General features: G+C 52.6%; 3 protein-coding genes across 4 annotated transcripts; all 3 read right to left on the reverse strand.

Annotated features, from left to right (window-relative positions):
• Positions 1-74: 74 nt before the first annotated feature.
• On the reverse strand, positions 75-5,128 carry ubox5 (U-box domain containing 5). The gene is given in 8 exon segments (XM_084690303.1): positions 75-1,032; positions 1,815-1,943; positions 2,065-2,771; positions 2,867-3,327; positions 3,330-3,554; positions 3,842-3,943; positions 4,410-4,468; positions 4,975-5,128. Coding segments are annotated over 7 exon segments (1,896 nt in total). The 5' UTR covers positions 4,464-4,468; positions 4,975-5,128; the 3' UTR covers positions 75-814.
• Positions 5,129-5,721: 593 nt separating this feature from the next.
• lzts3b (leucine zipper, putative tumor suppressor family member 3b) lies at positions 5,722-16,735 on the reverse strand. Of its 2 annotated transcripts, XM_084690584.1 has the most exons (9): positions 16,052-16,735; positions 15,580-15,664; positions 15,356-15,459; positions 14,937-15,320; positions 14,612-14,773; positions 13,677-13,805; positions 12,545-12,736; positions 9,356-9,586; positions 5,722-9,001 (listed from the first exon to the last, which is right to left on the reverse strand). In XM_084690584.1, the coding sequence occupies exons 1-9, from the start codon at positions 16,733-16,735 to the stop codon at positions 8,108-8,110; spliced, it is 2,865 nt and encodes a 954-aa protein (XP_084546710.1). In that variant the 3' UTR covers positions 5,722-8,107. The 2 variants fall into 2 exon arrangements, with proteins under 2 accessions (XP_084546710.1, XP_084546709.1); XM_084690583.1 differs by having other exon boundaries at positions 14,937-15,260; positions 15,356-15,451; positions 15,581-16,735.
• Positions 16,736-18,378: 1,643 nt separating this feature from the next.
• On the reverse strand, positions 18,379-19,680 carry LOC146233221 (perforin-1-like). Its single transcript, XM_084690072.1, has 2 exons — positions 19,232-19,680; positions 18,379-19,090 (listed from the first exon to the last, which is right to left on the reverse strand). Exon 2 carries the CDS (start codon positions 18,944-18,946, stop codon positions 18,560-18,562), a length of 387 nt encoding a protein of 128 aa, XP_084546198.1. The 5' UTR covers positions 18,947-19,090; positions 19,232-19,680; the 3' UTR covers positions 18,379-18,559.
• Positions 19,681-19,717: the final 37 nt, after the last annotated feature.

Consider the following 19,717-nt stretch of genomic DNA (forward strand, 5'->3'; position numbering starts at 1 on the left):
TGCCAAGAAGCAGCACTGCGGTTTATTTAACCTGCCTTTCTACCAGGCATATATAGTTAATATATAATACATAGTTGTTTGTTGGGCTTTATAAAAAACAAAAACAGGAAGTATGCAATTACAGCTGGTACATCTCACACACGCCAAACTGACAACAACCTTCAATCAACAGTGAATATCTGGAATATAGGAAAGGCGCCCAAGCGCTACATAGATGAACAAAGAGAGGAGGAAGAGAGCAAAGGTGTTGGGCAGCAGGTGCAGAGATAGAGATGGAGAGGAGGATGGAGGCCATGTTTGGTTGTTTAGCAGTCCTTCTGATCGAGAGCCTTGGGGCTGAACACCGTCTCCTGGTCAGCTCTCCCTCCTGTTCTCTCCTCCGCGTCTCCCTTTCTCTCCTCACAACTCTTCAGTCCAACACTATTGATACCCAAGGTTATAGCCTTTGCCTTTACCGCCACGCAACTGGAGAGGAAAGAGAGAATGAGGGAGTAGGAGAGAGAGAGAGAGAGAGAGAGAGAGTCAGGAGATAAAGAAAGAGTAGAGACTGGAGAGGAAAGAGAGAATGAAAGAGCCTTCTGGAGTCTGGCGAGGTCCACATTGTACATCATGTGATTTGTCATCTTGCATTTTTAGCTCAAAGCATGTTTAATGATGCCGGCGAATGATCATTCAGACCCAGCCCAGGTCTCCCTCAGGTACAGCACGATCAGAGGGTTATCACTTATCACTCAGTCAATCAATAAACCCCCCCCCACTCCTCAGGCGTCAAGGGTCGGAGGGTTCAGTTTACAGGTTTACCTCCAGCAGCCGATCAGTGATGAACACGTGTGATGTCACTGGAGGGGGCGGAGCTTTGGCAGACAGGGCATAGGAAGTGCTTCGGCATTTCCGAGATGACCGACAAGCTTGGTGGGCGGGACTTCCTGTGCAGGCAGGGACGGCAGAGGAGGTGGGTGCAGGGCAGGCGGTAGGCGGGGGTGCAGGAATAGGCAGAAAGAGCGCAGGAACACACCGCACACCTGTGTTCACCTGGGGAAAGACAAGACGTCTGCTCTCAAACCTACATTTCACTTCTCGCTTCAAGGGGTCGCACGCTGCCTCTGTCTCTCTGGATAAGGGTGTTGCTAAATAAAACATGTTTTCATTTACATCTGATTAATTTAGAATACTTTTTTATATCCAAAGTGGCGTATTAATAGTGCATATCGGAAGTATAGCAGAAGCTAACTAAACATTTAAATAATAATAAAATAAAAATAAATAAACACAAGTTACAGGTGAAGCCGTGATGAGGTTGAGATAGTCAAGCTGTTATGGACCAGCCCTAGTCTGAGGACATGACTGGACCAGCCCTAGTCTGAGGACATGACTGGACCAGCCCTAGTTTGAGGACATGACTGGACCAGCCCTAGTCTGAGGACATGACTGGACCAGCCCTAGTCTGAGGACATGACTGGACCAGCCCTAGTCTGAGGACATGACTGGACCAGCCCTAGTCTGAGGACATGACTGTGAAGCTTGTTGATTGTGAAGGTCTGGTGAGTGTGTCTGTTGCAGAAAGGACAGTGTTGTTGTATACAGTCAGACATAGATCACAGCCCTGCAGTGGAGGGGAAAGTAGTGTCTGCTAGCCGGATGAGGACCGACTACCCTCATCCACCCACACCTTACACTAAGGGCACAGCTGCTCCCCCTCCAGCCTCCACATACTTACCCCCTCCCTCCAGTCTCTCCTGCCCCCTCCTACCATACACCCACCCTCATCTCAACCTCCACACACCACCCACACCCCCCACCTCCCCTCCCCCTACCTGGGGTTGTGGTGGTGTGGGAGGCGGGGTAGGCGGGGGAGGTGAAGGAGGGCCGGCCTCTCAGAGCAGAGAGGAGCGCCTGGTCCAGGCTGGAACACAGACGCTGTTCATGGGAGCTCACACCAGGACCTGGGACACACACACGTGAACACACACACACACGTGAACACAGACACACACACGAGAACACACAGCTCATTATGTTGTGTACAGGGTTAAGGTTAAACATGAGTTTCCTCTCCTAACTCACCAGCCTCCCCATCTGTTCTGGCTCGCTTGGAGCTGGGTTCTTCTGAGTCCGGACCAGCTGGGCCAGGGTCACCAGCTGGGCCAGGGTCACCAGCTGGGCCAGGGTCACCACCCAGGGATTGTTTTGTACCCAGCCCCAGATCAGGACCCCGAGCCTGGGTGCAGCCTCCCTCCCCAGGCCCTGGGGCCTGGAGGTCTGGTCTGTCGGGACGCCCTTTCTCCCTCCTGGCAGCTCTGGTTCCAGCAGAAAGGTGCTCCTGTCTCCTGGTGTCTCTGTCCCCACACAGTGCCCCCAGGAGGCTGGAGGATGCATTACCATTGCAGGGGTGAGGTTTGATCTCCTCCTCTTCCTGCTCCCCCTCTCCCCCCCTCACAGCTACCAGTCTCGAGGTGTGGGGTGTCTCCCTATCCTCCTGTCTCCCCAGCATTCCCTCCCTGACCCCTGATCCCACACTGACCCCTGACCCCGGCTGAAGCAGGAAGCGGTCGATGCGGCTCTTCAGGTGTGGGTTGGGGAGGGGGCCTGCGTCCGGGGTGAAGGGCACGGCAGTGAAGGGGTCGTTGGGGGCACGACCCCAGGTGGCCTCCCTGTGCTTGTACTCCTCCAAGGTGGAGAGGTCGACTGACGCTCCGCTCGGCAGCAGCATGGGCAGCGACATCACTTCCTGGGTCAGGGGGTCAAGGAACTCCTCTGGAATGTCTGGGAGGCTAAGTACAGTAGAGTAAAGCAGAGCAGAGGACAGTAGAGACGAGTAGATTAGAGCAGAGGAGATTAATACCAATGAACCCCCTCCCGCTCATACCTAGCTGGAGGTGTTGCTGTAGCTGGAGGTGAGGTAGAGGAGGTGCGAGGGCTGGAGTATCCAGGCCCAGCTGGAGGTGGTCCCAGGCTGGCTGTGTGGGCCCTGTGCAGCCTCTCCACCTCCAGTGGGGGGCAGCAACGAGCAGGGAGCCCCCACACAGCCAGAGCCTTCAGCCCCAGCGCCGAGGCCGCGCCCCCAAATGCCACGGTGACACGCAGCTGCCTGACCGCGCCCAGAGAGGCGGAGCTCCACAGCTGCTCCCGCCGGCAGCCGGCTGGGGGGGGCGGGGCCGGCGAGGGGAAGGGGGGGCGTGGCCGGGAGAGGGGGTGGGAGAAGCAGACAGGGGGGTCGTCCCTCAGATCACAGCGGCCCACCAGCTTGAAGTCAGCCTGGGCGCTGTCTCTGTCGGTCTGGTGCTGGCCCTGGTCCTGCCCCTTGCAGCCCCAGTGATGACCCTTGAACCAAGGATCCTTCCGGCCCCGGTGCCGTCCCCCCTGAGCCCAGACGCAGGGCCCTGCTGGGGGCAGCCTGGGCGGGGCGGTGGGTTGGGCGGTGGGTTGGGCAGTGGGAGGCTGGAGCTGGTGCTGATCTCCAGCCTCTTGCAGGCCTGTCCTCGGTCCATGGCCCAGGGCCACAGCTGCACATCCACCCTGCTCACCTCCACCTGCAGGCTGAACTGCAGCGTCACCTGGGGGCGGACACAAGAGGGGGGCAGCGATGAGGCTGGTGAGGCAGGAAGGGGAACAGGAGATTCCTGCCCCAAAACAAACACCTGAGCGATCAGGTCAATCATTTACTTTTACTAACTAGGTTAGTATTGTCGTGTTTTTGTCCAAATAGGATTTGACCCTGTGACCTCTTGATCTGCAGATGCTCTAACCTCTGAGCTAAAGTCTTCCCTAATAAGAAGTGTGTTTCACTGGTGCCGCTACACTTGGTCAGGATAAAGTCCAGGTGCTGTGGGGAACAGCTCACCTGCATTGGTGGACGCAGGAAGTATTCCAGCTTGAAGCCTCGCCTCCGCACGGTCGGGTCAGCTGACAGGAGGTTGGTGACATCATAGCTGTCCGCACACAGCTGGGGGAGGTGTTGGAGAGGCGATGATGGGTGATGGAGTTGGAGGGGATGAAAGGTAGGAGGTGAAAGAAGAGGAGATGAAGAACAGACTCAAGGACGAGCAGAAGCTCAGCACACAGGAAGAACACAGCGAGGTCAGCCATGACTCAACCTCCCTCACAACCCTGTCCCTCTCCTCCCACACAACCCTCCTCTCCCACAACCGTCCCTCTCCTCCCATCCACCCCTCCTTCCTCCAAAGCACCACAGAGGACAGAACCATGGCCACAGGTGACAGAACAGGACAAAAGATGTGTTCAGTGACATGGTCACAGTCAGAAGGTGAGAAATACCACCAACATGGAACTCAGCTACAAATCACAACGAGCAGAAAGTTGATGGTAGAAACTCAATACATCGCCTACACACACACACAGTTCTGAAAGATGACACTTGAGAACAGAAAAACACGTATGTTGTTTCATACCTTGTTGCACTGTATGGTGGTTTGAAAATGAGGCAGGCACAGATTGACCACCATGATCTCTGTTATGCCCAATAAAAAAATACATCAATTTAGTTAAACGCAAAACACGAGACGCACGCACTTACTCATCTGACTGTACTATATTCTCCAATTCCCACATTCTTCAGTGCATACGATTAATTCGGACACAATAGGTAGTATACTGTCCTTGAGATAGTAATGCTTTTAATAAGGTCAGAATCCACTTCACAGTGTAAGTCCCTCTTGACCTCCTAGGAATCCAGTTTAATCTTGCTAGCCCATTCAAGCGATGGTACCCTTCCTGGTATACTGGCTTCCATGGCTATCTTGCTTCAATATGGAGTTGGTGTCGTCATTTACTGTATCTAAATATACTCTTCATACTTTTAGGGGAGTTGTAACCTGCACGCCAGCTTGCACAGGTGACATTAATAAAGCTTGCTAGCTCAGTTAGCTAGCCCTAGCTGTCTAGTGTTAGCTGTTTTAAACGCCCACTTTGTTGTAATCAGTGTCCGTTAGCTGTAATCTAAGAACTAGAACTCACCAGTTCAGTGTTGTCACTTAACGTCTTGCATCCTAAATTGATAAATGTTTACTTGTGCAAATTTGCTAGATAACTCTGGCTAACCTGCACAAGAAAACGTGAATAAACTAGAAAAGGGACATACTTAACGCGGACTTTTTCTTTCGGCAGATTGCAACAAAAGTTTAAGAGGTGCATCATCGCCACCTACTGTTCGGGAGTGTGATACCGGCGGCCTTAAACTCACCATGAGAAATGCCTAAATCCTTCTCTGAACAGCAGTTCTCAAAAACCCGTTTCCATAGAGCAGCGCTTTAACATCGCTCTCTGGTGGATGACTGTGAGGACTGCACTTCAAATGTAACAATCGAAAAAAATGTTTATTCCTGTCTTTTGTAAATAATAATAATAAATAAGACTAATTCTTTACAAATGCATTTATGTTAATTATGAATGAATGTGTTGGTAACATTAATCAGCAATAAAAGTATGAATTAGTCCATCATCGCTAAAAATACAAGGTTATGAGCGCACACTAAGCAACATGCCAGTGTAATATAAATATAACAATTTAGACATTTTATAATTTAAAAAACATTTAATTTATTGCTAAATTACAACATTATACTCCAGGAAAGTTATGATCTTTGTGTTAGAGTTTTTGGATTTCAGGTCAAAAGGTCATATGATATCTGATGTAAAATGTTGATATAAAATTGTAGAGAAATACCTTGTGTAACAGATATTGAAACAAACATGTGATCCAGTTTGCGCATCTTTATTGGTTTAGCTGAATTTGGTAAAATATGATTTTCACCAAGCTTTTACAACAACATAAAACAATAAAAACGTATAAAAACATTGATAGCCTTATTTTCTAGAGCATTACTATACATACATAGATCTGCTACGTCGGAAGGAAACAAATCAGGTTGTCATTCTACCAGAAATCAATACCAGTGACAATAGGTATATGGAGGCGAAAAGCTGAGATGAAATGTATATTCTGAAATCACCATTAAATTGTAACAATATTAAAGATTATCATACCAATAAATATTCTGTAAAATGCAGAGTGCACAGTATTATTTTTTATGCTGGCATAAACACGTTTAAAAAGCTACGACATATTCACACCCAAACCACCAGCTCTCCCCTCCTCCAGAACGTCTAGTGCAGTAGTTTTATAGTAGTAGATCTATGGTAGTTATATTTATCCGGGAAAAGTCACTCTGACACTGATTTTCACTATCACTTTAGTTATGTTTTCCATCCTCAATCACCAAGCCTGTCTAACTCAGAGGATTAAGTTTCAATGCTGACCTCTTGTCTCTGTCTCTGTCTCTTTCTATCTCTCTCTCTCTCTCTCTCTCTCTCTCTCTCTCTCTCTCTCTCTCTCTCTCTCTCTCTCTCTCTCACTCTCTCTGATATTTTCAGTTGGCACTCTAACATGCACACACGCACCCAGACAATAATGTATAAATATATATCTATAATTCTCTCTCGTGTCGTTTCAAATTCTACAGTTTAGGCATTCACTAGAGCTTGTAGCCTGCTCCATTTTAGTGCCTCTGAATTTTTGGGCATAATGCACTGATCAATTATAGTAATAAACAACTTTCTGCCATCTCTGTGCCTCTAATTTTGTTCCTTTTGCACAAGTTTCCATTTCATTGAGGAAGAGATGTGGACTGGTAGGGCCTGCCACGTCATCTGCAGTCTCTGCAGCGCGGGAGAGACCGTCTCAAACTTCCCTGATTCTTGTTTTACCAAAGCCTTGATTGACGTCTGTTCAAAAACAGATCTTCTAAAATCACAATGGAACCAAGAACTACAAAACTTGCATGGGGTCAAAGGATTCAAATATTTTTATTCAGTGCCAGTTGTATTCCTCAGTGGGCTGAGATTGAAATGTACCCGAACCCAACAAACTGACTTAATTTCCTACTTTTTATTTAATAATCTCCTGAAACACAGTAGTTCATGTATGTCCTCTGGCTTGGGGTTAGTAACTGCAACAATATTGTCCTTTGTATTTATGTTGTAGTATTTGTATGTAGATATATACTTTATGTATATTTAAACATTGGCATCTTTTTATTCCCTTCCCCTTATTAAAACAGATTTTCTCTCTTTTTTTTATGTTATAGTAACTAAGAATCCGCTCTTAATTGGCCTATTTATATAAATAAGGGTTCATAATAAATATGTAAAAATCACCCTAGACATCGCTTATTGGATAGATATAAGGCGCTCTCTGGCCACAAATGCTGATTTAATCTAGTGTGCTAAAAAACCTAAATGAACTCATGGTTTAAACCATCCTTGGATTTGCTCAAGGCTTTGTTTCAGCTAGACACAGATCTGGATTCCCTGCTTACAGAGTCAGCCAGCCTTGCCGAGTCAGCCTGCCTTTGCCGAGTCAGCCTGCCTTGGCGAGTCAGCCTGCCTTGCTTAGAAATATAAGACGTTCTGGTAGCGAAGCTGCTGGAGGCTCGTATCTACGGTTCAGTTTGTTAGGTTGCTATGCAGGTGAAGTGTTTAGTTGTAGAGCACTGAATCACGTTGAACAGTCAGTCTGAAGCCTGTGGTGGATGTCAGGTTTGGTGGAGTACATCTCCAGTGGACTAGATCCCTAGAGGACTAGATTCCTAGTGGACTAGATCCCTAGGTGACTAGATTCCTAGAGGACTAGATCCCTAGTGGACTAGATCCCTAGGTGAGTAGATCTCTAGAGGACTAGACCCCTAGGTGACTAGATCCCTAGTGGACTAGATCCCTAGGTGAGTAGATCCCGAGTGGACTAGACCCCTAGGTGACTAGATCCCTAGTGGACTTGATCCCTAGGTGACTAGATCCCTAGGTGACTAGATCCCTAGAGAACTAGATTCCTAGGTGAGTAGATCCCTAGAGAACTAGATCCCTAGGTGAGTAGATCCCTAGTGGACTAGATTTCTGTGGACTCGATCCCTAGGTGACTAGATCCCTAGATAACTAGATCCCTAGGTGAGTAGATCCCTAGAGAACTAGATGCCTAGAGAACTAGATCCCTAGGTGAGTAGATCCCTAGTGGACTCGATCCCTAGGTGACTCGATCCGTAGGTGACTAGATCCCTAGAGAACTAGATCCCTAGGTGAGTAGATCCCTAGTGGACTAGATTTCTGTAGACTCGATCCTCTCCAGACGGGACGGTCCGGCCCAGGGGGGCACCAGCTGGTTCAGGGCAGGGACACCCTTCTGCTCCTCACAGGGGGGGGAGAGGGTGAGGGCAATGGGGGCAGAGAGTGAAGCGGCAGGCAGGGGGAGGAGTGGGGACAGGGCAGGGGGAAGTGGGGGGGAGCTGGAGGAGGAAGGGGGGGTGGCCATCTTGGCCCCTAGCTGTCCAACCTGCTTCTCCAACACCTGGTTCTTCTGCAGCGTCTCCACGTAGCTGATCTGCAGCTGCGCCTGGTACTTCAGCACCTGCTCCTTCTCATCCTGCCAGGTGTGTCGCTCCTGGTGGAAGTTCAGCGCCTGGCGTTCCCTCTGCTGCCTCTCCTGGTGCAGAGCGCCCTGGAGCTGCTCCAGCTGCCTGCGCAGGTCTGGCTTTTCCTCCCACTGGGCCTCCTGGCGCAGGTGGACCTCCTGGCGCAGGTGGACCTCCTGGCGCAGGTGGGCCTCCTGGCGCAGATGGGCCTCCTGTCGCAGGTGGGTCTCTTGGCGCTGCTGCGCCTCATGCCACTGGGCATCCTCACACTGCTGCCTCTCCTGCCTCTGGGCCTCCTGCCTCTGGGCCTCCTGCCTCTGGGCCTCCTGCCTCTGGGCCTCCTGCCTCTGGGCTTTGGCCTCATCGCTCTGGAGGCTGAGCAGGGCGTCGGAGCTGAGGGGAGTGGGGGCTGCCTCGGAGGGTGTGCGGGGGCAGTGGAGCCCCCAGGGTTGGATGAACCCCATCGTCACCAAGGTCGGGGTCATGACGGGGTCGACCCCGCCCCCCAGCTCCCCCAGAGCCCTCTTCAGCCCCAGAACCTCAGTCTCGAACACGCCCAGCTTCTCTCTGAGGAGGACCACCTGCAGTGGGGACACACACTCACTCAGCACATCCTCTAACTGGACGAGGCGCGGGGATTAGAATCCCCCCTGCTCTGCCACTCCTACGTGTATATCACAATATTAAGTGTACTTATATTAAGTACTTATACTAATACCATCAAATATACATATTTTATACATATATATTTTATACATATATAAAATAAAGAGTACATAATATATATATATATATATATATATATATATATATATATATATATAGTATACTATAGTGTGTCTTTGGGGCAGCACATCTCCTTCAGTTATGTATATATGTGTATAGTGTATATATTTTGTGCATATATAGTGTATATAAGTGTGTGTATAGTGCACCTCCTTCAGAGTCCTCCTCAGCTCTCCCTGGCAGCGCTCCAGCTGCAGGCTGCGGGCGCTGCAGGAGTCCTTGAGGCTCAGCAGGTTGTCCTCCCGCTCCCCCAGCCGCCCCTGCAGCTCCTTCAGCTGCCCCCGCAGCCCCACCATGTCCCCCGCCCGCTGGCTGGCCTCCGCCTGGCTGTCACGCAGTTGCTGCTTCAGCAGGGAGATCTCTCCAGCCTTCTGGCACACCTGACACACACACCACCGCACACACACACCACCGCACACACACCCACCCACACACACACACCACCGCACACACACACCACCGCACACACAACCCACCACACACACACCCCACAGCGCACACACACCACCCGCACACATACACCACACACACACACACACCACCCACACACACACACACACACATTTTTGATGAGAGTGTTTCCCTGCTATCTACCTCAGAGTACCTGGATGTGTCTCATGTAGACTCTCCTCACTTGGTCTGAGCTCCCCCTCCTCACCGCCTCACTTGGTCTCAGCTCCCCCCTCCTCACTTGGTCTCAGCTCCCCCCTCCTCACCTCCTCACTTGGTCTCAGCTCCCCCCTCCTCACCTCCTCACTTGGTCTCAGCTCCCCCTCCTCACCTCCTCACTTGGTCTCAGCTCCCCCCTCCTCACCTCCTCACTTGGTCTGAGCTCCCCCTCCTCACCTCCTCACTTGGTCTCAGCTCCCCCCTCCTCACCTCCTCACTTGGTCTGAGCTCCCCCTCCTCACCTCCTCACTTGGTCTGAGCTCCCCCTCCTCACCTCCCCACTTGGTCTGAGCTCCCCCCTCCTCACCTCCTCACTTGGTCTCAGCTCCCCCTCCTCACCTCCTCACTTGGTCTGAGCTCCCCCTCCTCACCTCCTCACTTGGTCTGAGCTCCCCCCTCCTCACCTCCCCACTTGGTCTGAGCTCCCCCTCCTCACCTCCTCACTTGGTCTCAGCTCCCCCTCCTCACTTGGTCTCAGCTCCCCCTCCTCACCTCCTCACTTGGTCTCAGCTCCCCCTCCTCACCGCCTCACTTGGTCTCAGCTCCCCCTCCTCACCGCCTCACTTGGTCTCAGCTCCCCCTCCTCACCGCCTCACTTGGTCTCAGCTCCCCACTCCTCACCTCCTCACTTGGTCTCAGCTCCCCCTCCTCACCTCCCACTTGGTCTCAGCTCCCCCTCCTCACTTGGTCTGAGTTCCCCCCTCCTCACTTGGTCTCAGCTCCCCCTCCTCACCTCCTCACTTGGTCTCAGCTCCCCCCTCCTCACTTGGTCTGAGCTCCCCCCTCCTCACTTGGTCTCAGCTCCCCCTCCTCACCTCCCACTTGGTCTCAGCTCCCCCCTCCTCACTTGGTCTCAGCTCCCCCTCCTCACCTCCTCACTTGGTCTCAGCTCCCCCTCCTCACCTCCTCACTTGGTCTCAGCTCCCCCTCCTCACCTCCTCACTTGGTCTGAGCTCCCCCTCCTCACCTCCTCACTTGGTCTCAGCTCCCCCCTCCTCACCTCCTCACTTGGTCTCAGCTCCCCCCTCCTCACCTCCTCACTTGGCCTCAGCTCCCCCCTCCTCACCTCCTCACTTGGTCTCAGCTCCCCCCTCCTCACCGCCTCACTTGGTCTCAGCTCCCCCTCCTCACCGCCTCACTTGGTCTCAGCTCCCCCCTCCTCACCGCCTCACTTGGTCTGAGCTCCCCCTCCTCACCTCCCACTTGGTCTCAGCTCCCCCCTCCTCACTTGGTCTGAGTTCCCCCCTCCTCACTTGGTCTCAGCTCCCCCTCCTCACCTCCTCACTTGGTCTCAGCTCCCCCTCCTCACTTGGTCTGAGCTCCCCCCTCCTCACTTGGTCTCAGCTCCCCCTCCTCACCTCCCACTTGGTCTCAGCTCCCCCTCCTCACTTGGTCTCAGCTCCCCCTCCTCACCTCCTCACTTGGTCTCAGCTCCCCCTCCTCACCTCCTCACTTGGTCTCAGCTCCCCCTCCTCACCTCCTCACTTGGTCTCAGCTCCCCCTCCTCACCTCCTCACTTGGTCTCAGCTCCCCCTCCTCACTTGGTCTGAGCTCCCCCTCCTCACTTGGTCTCAGCTCCCCACTCCTCACCGCCTCACTTGGTCTCAGCTCCCCCCTCCTCACCTCCTCACTTAGTCTCAGCTCCCCCCTCCTCACCTCCCACTTGGTCTCAGCTCCGCCCTCCTCACCTCCCACTTGGTCTGAGCTCCCCCTCCTCACCTCCTCACTTGGTCTGAGCTCCCCCTCCTCACTTGGTCTCAGCTCCCCCTCCTCACTTGGTCTGAGCTCCCCCTCCTCACTTGGTCTCAGCTCCCCCTCCTCACTTGGTCTCAGCTCCCCCCTCCTCACTTGGTCTGAGCTCCCCCTCCTCACTTGGTCTGAGCTCCCCCCTCCTCACTTGGTCTCAGCTCCCCCTCCTCACTTGGTCTCAGCTCCCCCTCCTCACCTCCCACTTGGTCTCAGCTCCCCCCTCCTCACCTCCCACTTGGTCTGAGCTCCCCCCTCCTCACCTCCTCACTTGGTCTCAGCTCCCCCCTCCTCACCTCCCACTTGGTCTGAGCTCCCCCCTCCTCACCTCCTCACTTGGTCTCAGCTCCCCCTCCTCACTTGGTCTCAGCTCCGCCCTCCTCACCTCCCACTTGGTCTCAGCTCCCCCTCCTCACCTCCCACTTGGTCTGAGCTCCCCCTCCTCACCTCCTCACTTGGTCTCAGCTCCCCCCTCCTCACCTCCTCACTTGGTCTCAGCTCCCCCCTCCTCACCTCCCACTTGGTCTGAGCTCCCCCCTCCTCACCTCCTCACTTGGTCTCAGCTCCCCCTCCTCACCTCCTCACTTGGTCTCAGCTCCCCCCTCCTCACCTCCTCACTTGGTCTGAGCTCCCCCTCCTCACCTCCCACTTGGTCTCAGCTCCGCCCTCCTCACCGCCTCACTTGGTCTGAGCTCCCCCTCCTCACCTCCTCACTTGGTCTCAGCTCCCCCTCCTCACTTGGTCTGAGCTCCCCCTCCTCACCGCCTCACTTGGTCTCAGCTCCCCCTCCTCACCGCCTCACTTGGTCTCAGCTCCCCACTCCTCACCGCCTCACTTGGTCTCAGCTCCCCCTCCTCACCGCCTCACTTGGTCTGAGCTCCCCCTCCTCACCTCCTCACTTGGTCTCAGCTCCCCCTCCTTACCTCCCACTTGGTCTCCTCCAGGCGAGGCAGGATGTCGGCCTGCTCCTTCCTGTAATCTAGACACTTCCTCTCCAGCTCCTCTCTCTGGGCGAGCAGGGCGGCCATCTCTTCCTGCAGCCGTCGCTTGTCCTGCGACAGACGCGTGATCTGGGCCTGCAGTGCATTCTGGGAGCGCTGAGCGCGCCGCGTCACCTGTGGACAGGACGGAAACGTGTAGAAGTGAATTTAGTTTAGTGGTTAGAGCATTGACCATAGATCGAGAGATTGCGTGTGTGTGCTGAATGTAGGGCTGCAACAACCAATCAATTAAATCAATAAAAATCGATTATTAAAAGCGTTGGCAACGAATTACATTATCAATTTGTTGTGATTGCGATTATTACGCCACTCAATATGTCGCAGAGATGTTTGTTGTATTAAAAAAAAGTTTCGTTGAGCGTGGAGTGGAGGTAGAGGAAAGTTCATCGGAGAGATGTTGTTGAGTAACGTTGTTCAGAAACACATGGCGGAGGCAGAGAAATCAGTACGACCTAAGTCAACCAAGGTGTGGGAGCATTTCACACTAAATACATCGAAAGAGTGTGTTAATTGACCGAGGTGAAGTTAGTTTCATATTCGACATTTGTCTCACATTCGGAAGACGTTACTTTGAAGCATCGCGTTAGGGACCGGGTGAAAACAACCCATAGGGGGTCTACCGTTTTGAAAAATGTAGACTTTTATAATATTTTTAGGAATATAAAACCTCAAACAGACATACCTTAACAATGTCTGGTATGCTTCCACAGCCTTTACTTTTTCAATTAAGTTTCAAATAAAATGATAGAAAATCATCTTTGAAAATAACTTAATCCTCGCAAAGAAAATCCTCGGAAAATAGCATTAAATCCACGCTAATATTAATAACTTTTTCAAAATTGTGTGCCTGTTTGTGCACATTCTGAAGATTTTTTGCACTATGAATTTGCACTGTCAGTTCTGTTTTTGAATAAAGGGTTGGAAATTAATGTTTTTTCGTTTTTTATCCGATTCATCAATTAATCGAAAAATAATCAACAGATTAATCGATTATGAAAATAATCGTTAGTTGCAGCCCAAGGTGAATGTGTGTTTGTAGCATGTGTGTGTGTACCTGCTGCAGGCGAGAGGCATAGTTCTGTCGTAGCTCTTCCATCTGGCGCTCCCATACCCGTTGCTTCTCCTCAAACACTTGGACGATGGCTGCCTCACTCTGGTCCAGGTTACGACGCATGTGGAGCACCTGGAGGAGGAGAGGAGGAGGAGCAGGAGGAGGAGGGGGAGGAGGAGCAGGTGGAGGAGGGGGAGAAGGGGGAGGAGGAGCAGGTGGAGGAGGGGGAGGAGGAGCAGGTGGTGGAGGAGGAGGATCAGTTGGAGGAGGGGGAGCAGGTGGAGGAGGGGGAGCAGGTGGAGGAGGGGGAGGAGGGGGAGGTGGACAGGAGGAGGGAAGAAAATAGAATACAACTTGGTCAACCATCCAGGAAAATACATTTGGGCACACCAAGAACATCACATACTCTCATTCATTATATATATTTTACATTCAATCTATAGATTCTACATTCATTCTATACATTCTACATTAATTCTATACATTCTACATTCATTCTATAGATTCTACATTCATTCTATAGATTCACTGAAAACTTAGGAAGGAGGTGGGAGGATAAGAAGAGAGGAGACAGGTAGGAGGAGGGAGGATGAGAAGAGAGGAGACAGGTAGGAGGAGGGAGGATGAGAAGAGAGGAGACAGGTAGGAGGAGGGAGGATGAGAAGAGAGGAGACAGGTAGGAGGAGGGAGGATGAGAAGAGAGGAGACAGGTAGGAGGAGGGAGGATGAGAAGAGAGGAGACAGGTAGGAGGAGGGAGGATGAGAAGAGAGGAGACAGGTAGGAGGAGGGAGGGAGTGAGAAGAGAGGAGACAGGTAGGAGGAGGGAGGATGAGAAGAGAGGAGACAGGTAGGAGGAGGGAGGATGAGAAGAGAGGAGACAGGTAGGAGGAGGGAGGATGAGAAGAGAGGAGACAGGGCTACAGGAAGGAGCTTTCACCTCCTGCTCTTTCTCCCACAGCCTGTCCTCCAGGTCCTGGATGATGTCATCGGAGGAAGGGGAGGGGCGGAGAGGAGCGGGGGCATCGCCCAGGTGGCTCAGCCTCTGATTGGATGAGGAGCTTTTCCCAGAGGAGGAGTGGCCACTGTCCGAGGCACCGTTCTATTGGACACAGGTCACGTGATCAAGAAGACACACCCCCTCACACATGTACAGGAAGTGCATTTGATTAAATACTTACTAATACAGTACTGTGTTGCACTATCCTGTATTATACAGTACTGTGTTGCACTATCCTATACTCTTATGCTGTGCTGGTACAGACCTGGTATCCAGGTGTGTCCAGGTGGTAGCCCAGCCTCTCCAGGACAGGGGGAGCAGCCTGGGTGCCCAGCCTGTTGATGTGGCTGGTGGAGGCGCTGAGAAGGGCCAGGGGGGCTAGGGGGGCCGGGGGCCCGGACCCTGAGGCAGCATAAGTGGGCAGGCTGGTCAGGGAGTCGGACATGCCTCCCTGGGGGCCCCCAGCCTCGCCTCCCTCCGCACGCCGGCCCCTCACAGGGCTCTCCTGGTCCAGAAGCAAAGCCTCAGGCATCTCCTCTCCTCCTCCCTCCTTGCGCCCCCCCACGGGCCTCCCCCCCTCCCCCCTGCCCTCCCCCCTGCCCTCTCCCCTGCCCTCCCCCCTGCCCTCCCCCCTGCCCTCCCCCCTGCCCTCTCCCCTGCCCTCTCCCCTGCCCTCCCCCCTGCCCTCCCCCCCATCTGGCCCACCAGGTTCTGCATGGAATGGAAACTCTTGGGGACCACCGGCTTGAAGGCCGACGGGCGAACTAGCCCAGAGTTGTTCTGGAGAGAGAGAGGAGAGGGAGAGAAAGTGAGAGACCGTTTACTTGCAAACAAATTGCAAAACATCAAAAATAAAAATATAAAAGACGTGACACACCCCCAAAACTAAACTGAAAAGTTGTTACCAACCTGCTCCAGTTTCCCAGACACGGGCAGGATCTTGGGGGGGTTGATCTCCTGGTCAGTCCTGACTCCCATGTCTCTGTGAGGAGGCTGAGTGTCCTGGTCAGTCCTGACTCTGTGAGGAGGCTGGGTGGTGTCCTGGTCAGTCCTGACTCTGTGAGGAGGCTGGGTGTCCTGGTCAGTCCTGACTCTGTGAGGAGGCTGAGTGTCCTGGTCAGTCCTGACTCTGTGAGGAGGCTGAGTGTCCTGGTCAGTCCTGACTCTGTGAGGAGGCTGGGTGTCCTGGTCAGTCCTGACTCTGTGAGGAGGCTGGGTGTCCTGGTCAGTCCTGACTCTGTGAGGAGGCTGAGTGTCCTGGTCAGTCCTGACTCTGTGAGGAGGCTGGGTGTCCTGGTCAGTCCTGACTCTGTGAGGAAGCTGGGTGTCCTGGTCAGTCCTGACTCTGTGAGGAGGCTGGGTGTCCTGGTCAGTCCTGACTCTGTGAGGAGGCTGGGTGGTGTCCTGGTCAGTCCTGACCCCAATGTTTCTGTGATGAGGCTGGGTCGCCACCCCTGCACTCTTCTCTGCCCCCCCCACCACATTACCACACACTTCTAGACCCATTCCTCCATCTCCCTCCCTCTCTCTCTCCCTCTCGCCCCTCTCTCGCTCCCTCTCCTTCTCTCTGTCCATCCTCTCTCTCTCCCTCTCACGATTTCTCTCTGCACGCTCTCTCTCCCTCTCCCTCTCTCTGTTCCTCTCCCTCTCTCTCTCCCTCTCCAGCCTCTCTCTCTCCCAGTCTCTCTCCCTCTCTCTACCCCGCTCGCCCCTCTCTCTCTCCCTCTCCCTCCGGGCACCTTCCGCACCCCCCTCCCCGCGGTGTCCATTAGCCCCGCCCCCAACCGAGCGCTCTACGTTGGAGGTGAGCTCAGAGCCGATTGGCCGGTCGGTCCCGGTGCAGGTGTCCGTCCCGGTGCCAATGCTAACGCTTCCTCGTTCGTCGCTGGACGCCGTTCCCTCAGAGACGGTTGCCGGGGGGTGGGGCAGCCGTTCGGCGCTGCTGCTGCGGTCGGCAGGGCAACTGCGGGAGAGAGGCGGAGCTCGGGGAAGCGTGGTCCTAGTGCCCACAGACTTCATGGCAAACTCCTGCTCCCCCGCCACCCCACTGCCAACACTACCCATCCTGGGGTCAGAGGTCAGGGCTGCAGTGGAGGGTCACACATAAACTACTCTAAAGGGATGAGGGTCCATACAGGACGAGGGGAGCACCTGAGGCCAACTCACTAGAGAGAGAGAAAGGGGGAGGAGGGAGGAAGAGAGAGATAACTATACATACATATACAGACTGAGCACACACAAATTCACATCTTGTGTGAGAGTGTGGGTGTGTGTGTGTGTGTGTGAGAGTGTGTGAGTGTGTGTGATTGCATCATCATGAGACAAACTGCAAACTTCCTACACATCACGACTATCTGATGGACATGACTAACATTCACAACATGTAGCATCGTCATAAGAGCTTAGACTGAGATCATCACACTGACCTGTGTGTGTGTGTGTGTGTGTGTGTGTGTGTGTGTGTGGAGGGCAGGGCAGGGGGGATGAATATCCATTCAATTGTTTTGAACACCATAGTGTGATAATACATATTTAGCATATCTAGCATATTTAGCAGTTGCACTGGGAAGAGAGAGGAGGAGAGATACAGAGAGAGATACAGAGAGAGAGAGTGAGGGAGAGATACAGGAAGTGAGAGAGAGAGAGAGAGAGAGAGAGAGAGAGAGAGAGAGAGAGAGAGAGAGAGAAAGAGAGGGAGTGAAATACAGTGAGAATCAGAAGGAGAGGCAACTACATTAGGCCTGTTCCACTCGTCATCTTTCATACTTCACTCCATCTTCGTTTGCATGTGGAGGTGTGTAGTTGTAGAATAAACTGCTTCTTTACTGTCGATGTCCATCCCCCCCCCCCCATCTCTCTCACGACTCCCCCCCCCCCCCTCGCGCCCCTGCTTCCCACCCCAACAAGCGGTTAGGGCGGCTGATGCAGTACTCGCATGAAGACTGACACGACCGCTCTTTGCTATTAGCGGCTTCGGTGGGAAAATACATATTTGCTGGCAAATATGCGAAATACGCTGCTCATGATATTGACCGTTGTGTCACGCAGTGTGTTAGACCTAGCGGCCGCATCGTCTTGTCAGATCATCACGATACTCACTGTTTGCAGCACCTCGCGACACGAAACAGATGTCGGTTACAAAAAGACTGACAAGGCCAGCTTCGCTAGGTTCGAAAATGCTGTCAACGTTCCGTTTTCTCCGTGTTACCGTCCTCGGTCGCAGTCGGTGCTGGATGCTGATGATGGAGTCAGCGTCGCATGCGTGCATCAGCTGAGAGACACACCCCCAGTCGACCACGCCCCTTCAGCTGAACAGAAACGCCCCCTTGAGACACACATTCAACTGCACATGCACACGTTTATAGAGAAACTGACAATATCAGTATCATACTATACTTTCGGTAGACTAGGCCTATTTAGGCCTATCACATGATAGACCTTTATTAGACATACCTGTATAACTCTAACAGCAGGAACCTGCATGGCTGTTCAACACACCGCGTCTTTTACGTCACCTCTAATATAGGCTACTTTAGCACCTTCTGGCTTCACTTCACGTCCTTGGACATTGAGACAGACACCTGCCAAACTTAAACTTCAAACCTCTTAGAGTACCTGGTTCACGAGATCTTATCGAGCCACACACACACACACACACACACAGATTCTTGGCATTCTAGTAAGGTTTGAAAGACAAATACAGCGAGTTCTGCAGGAGGAGGAGATCTTTATTGGTAATTTAGTAGGGTCCAGGATGACAGGGTGAAAAAGCTGTGACGCTGGGATTCAGCCAGGACGAAACAGGCTCTTACACAAACTCACACATGAAAGCCTAATTTCAATAAACACACAGGATGCATATGCTCTTCCGTGGCTTGACAGTCCAGCCTACACAAAGCTGTAGGAGTAGTCTAGACGGCCTTTCTTAAAAGAACACCACGCAGTGTAACTTCCCGTGCTGATGGTGCCAGAGCAGGTGCCCAGGTGATCGTTGTTCTGGATGTCCTTATCCCACACCTCCAACTTCAGAGTGGAGCCGGCCTTCACGTTGGTGAAGGTGAACTCATTGCTCCAGGAAGGGTTGTGGTTGTTGTCGATGATGTGGGTCTGGCCCCCGGACACCGCACCACACCAAACCTTTACGTAGGCGTCAGGGGCGCTGGTGGCGTCTCCACTGAGCCCGGATCCTCTCAGGCCCCAGACTTTGACTGTGCCGCAGTGGACGGTGGCCAGGGCAGAGAGGAGGAACACACCCAGGGTGAGAGAGGAAGCCATGATGCTCAGAGGACTGGCTCGCTCGTCAGAGGACTGGCTCGCTCGTCAGAGGACTGGCTCGCTCGTCAGAGGACTGGCTCGCTCGTCAGAGGACTGGCTCGATGCTCAGAGGACTGGCTCGCTCGTCAGAGGACTGGCTCGATGCTAAGACGCAGACAGGAAACAAGGATGGAATATCAGGGGGAACGATGTCCCATTCTCTGCCACTATTTAATCATGTAAAGTTGGCTCGTCAGAGCATGAAATGTATGAATATCAATGGAGGGCCAGTGCAGAAGCCCTTACCTGTATGGTGTCAGGATGGTCTTCTGTCTTGCGTCTAGAATGTCCTTCTGCAGGTCTCTCTCCTCTTTATAAAGCCCACCGACCTGGCACACATCACCATTTTGCAACCTTGGGTGCTTTGTGAGAATAGGTTGTGTTTCAACAGGTGAATACAAAAAAACATTCTTGTTTGTCGGACTTGTGTATGCCTTTCCATTACCTAATTTACTAATTTAACAGCAGTCCTGAGAAGCCAGAGTGAGTTTCTCAGAAGTGGGTTTCAACCTGTTTCAACAGGTGGTTGAAACAGCCGACTTTGTTAGGGGCAGTGTCTGTGTGTGTGCCAGGGACAAGTGAGAATGGGCTGGGGTTCAACATGTGTTCATGAAGTTGTCTGGTTTATTGTCGTATCAAGCTCAGCTCTCATATACCAATAAATGAGTTCTCTTTGGTTTAAATGAGTCATAAAAATAATTGATCAGTGCTCTAAAAAACTCGATTGATTAA

Source organism: Hypomesus nipponensis, chromosome 24, assembly GCF_054491055.1.
Source record: "Hypomesus nipponensis isolate SF chromosome 24, ASM5449105v1, whole genome shotgun sequence".
NCBI lineage: Eukaryota > Metazoa > Chordata > Actinopteri > Osmeriformes > Osmeridae > Hypomesus > Hypomesus nipponensis.

What these genes read in the sequence shown, in the direction of transcription:
- lzts3b (XM_084690583.1), bottom strand. Translation starts at nt 16,735, where the DNA reads ATGGGTAGTGTTGGCAGTGGGGTGGCGGGGGAGCAGGAGTTTGCCATG. An exon ending in TGTCTGGGAAACTGGAGCAG is followed by an intron (nt 15,452 to 15,580) that starts GTTGGTAACAAC and finishes CTCTCTCTCCAG; the next exon opens with AACAACTCTGGGCTAGTTCG. An exon ending in TGGAGGAGACCAAGTGGGAG is followed by an intron (nt 9,587 to 12,544) that starts GTAAGGAGGGGG and finishes TGTGTGTGTCAG; the next exon opens with GTGTGCCAGAAGGCTGGAGA.
- LOC146233221 (XM_084690072.1), bottom strand. Translation starts at nt 18,946, where the DNA reads ATGGCTTCCTCTCTCACCCTGGGTGTGTTCCTCCTCTCTGCCCTGGCC.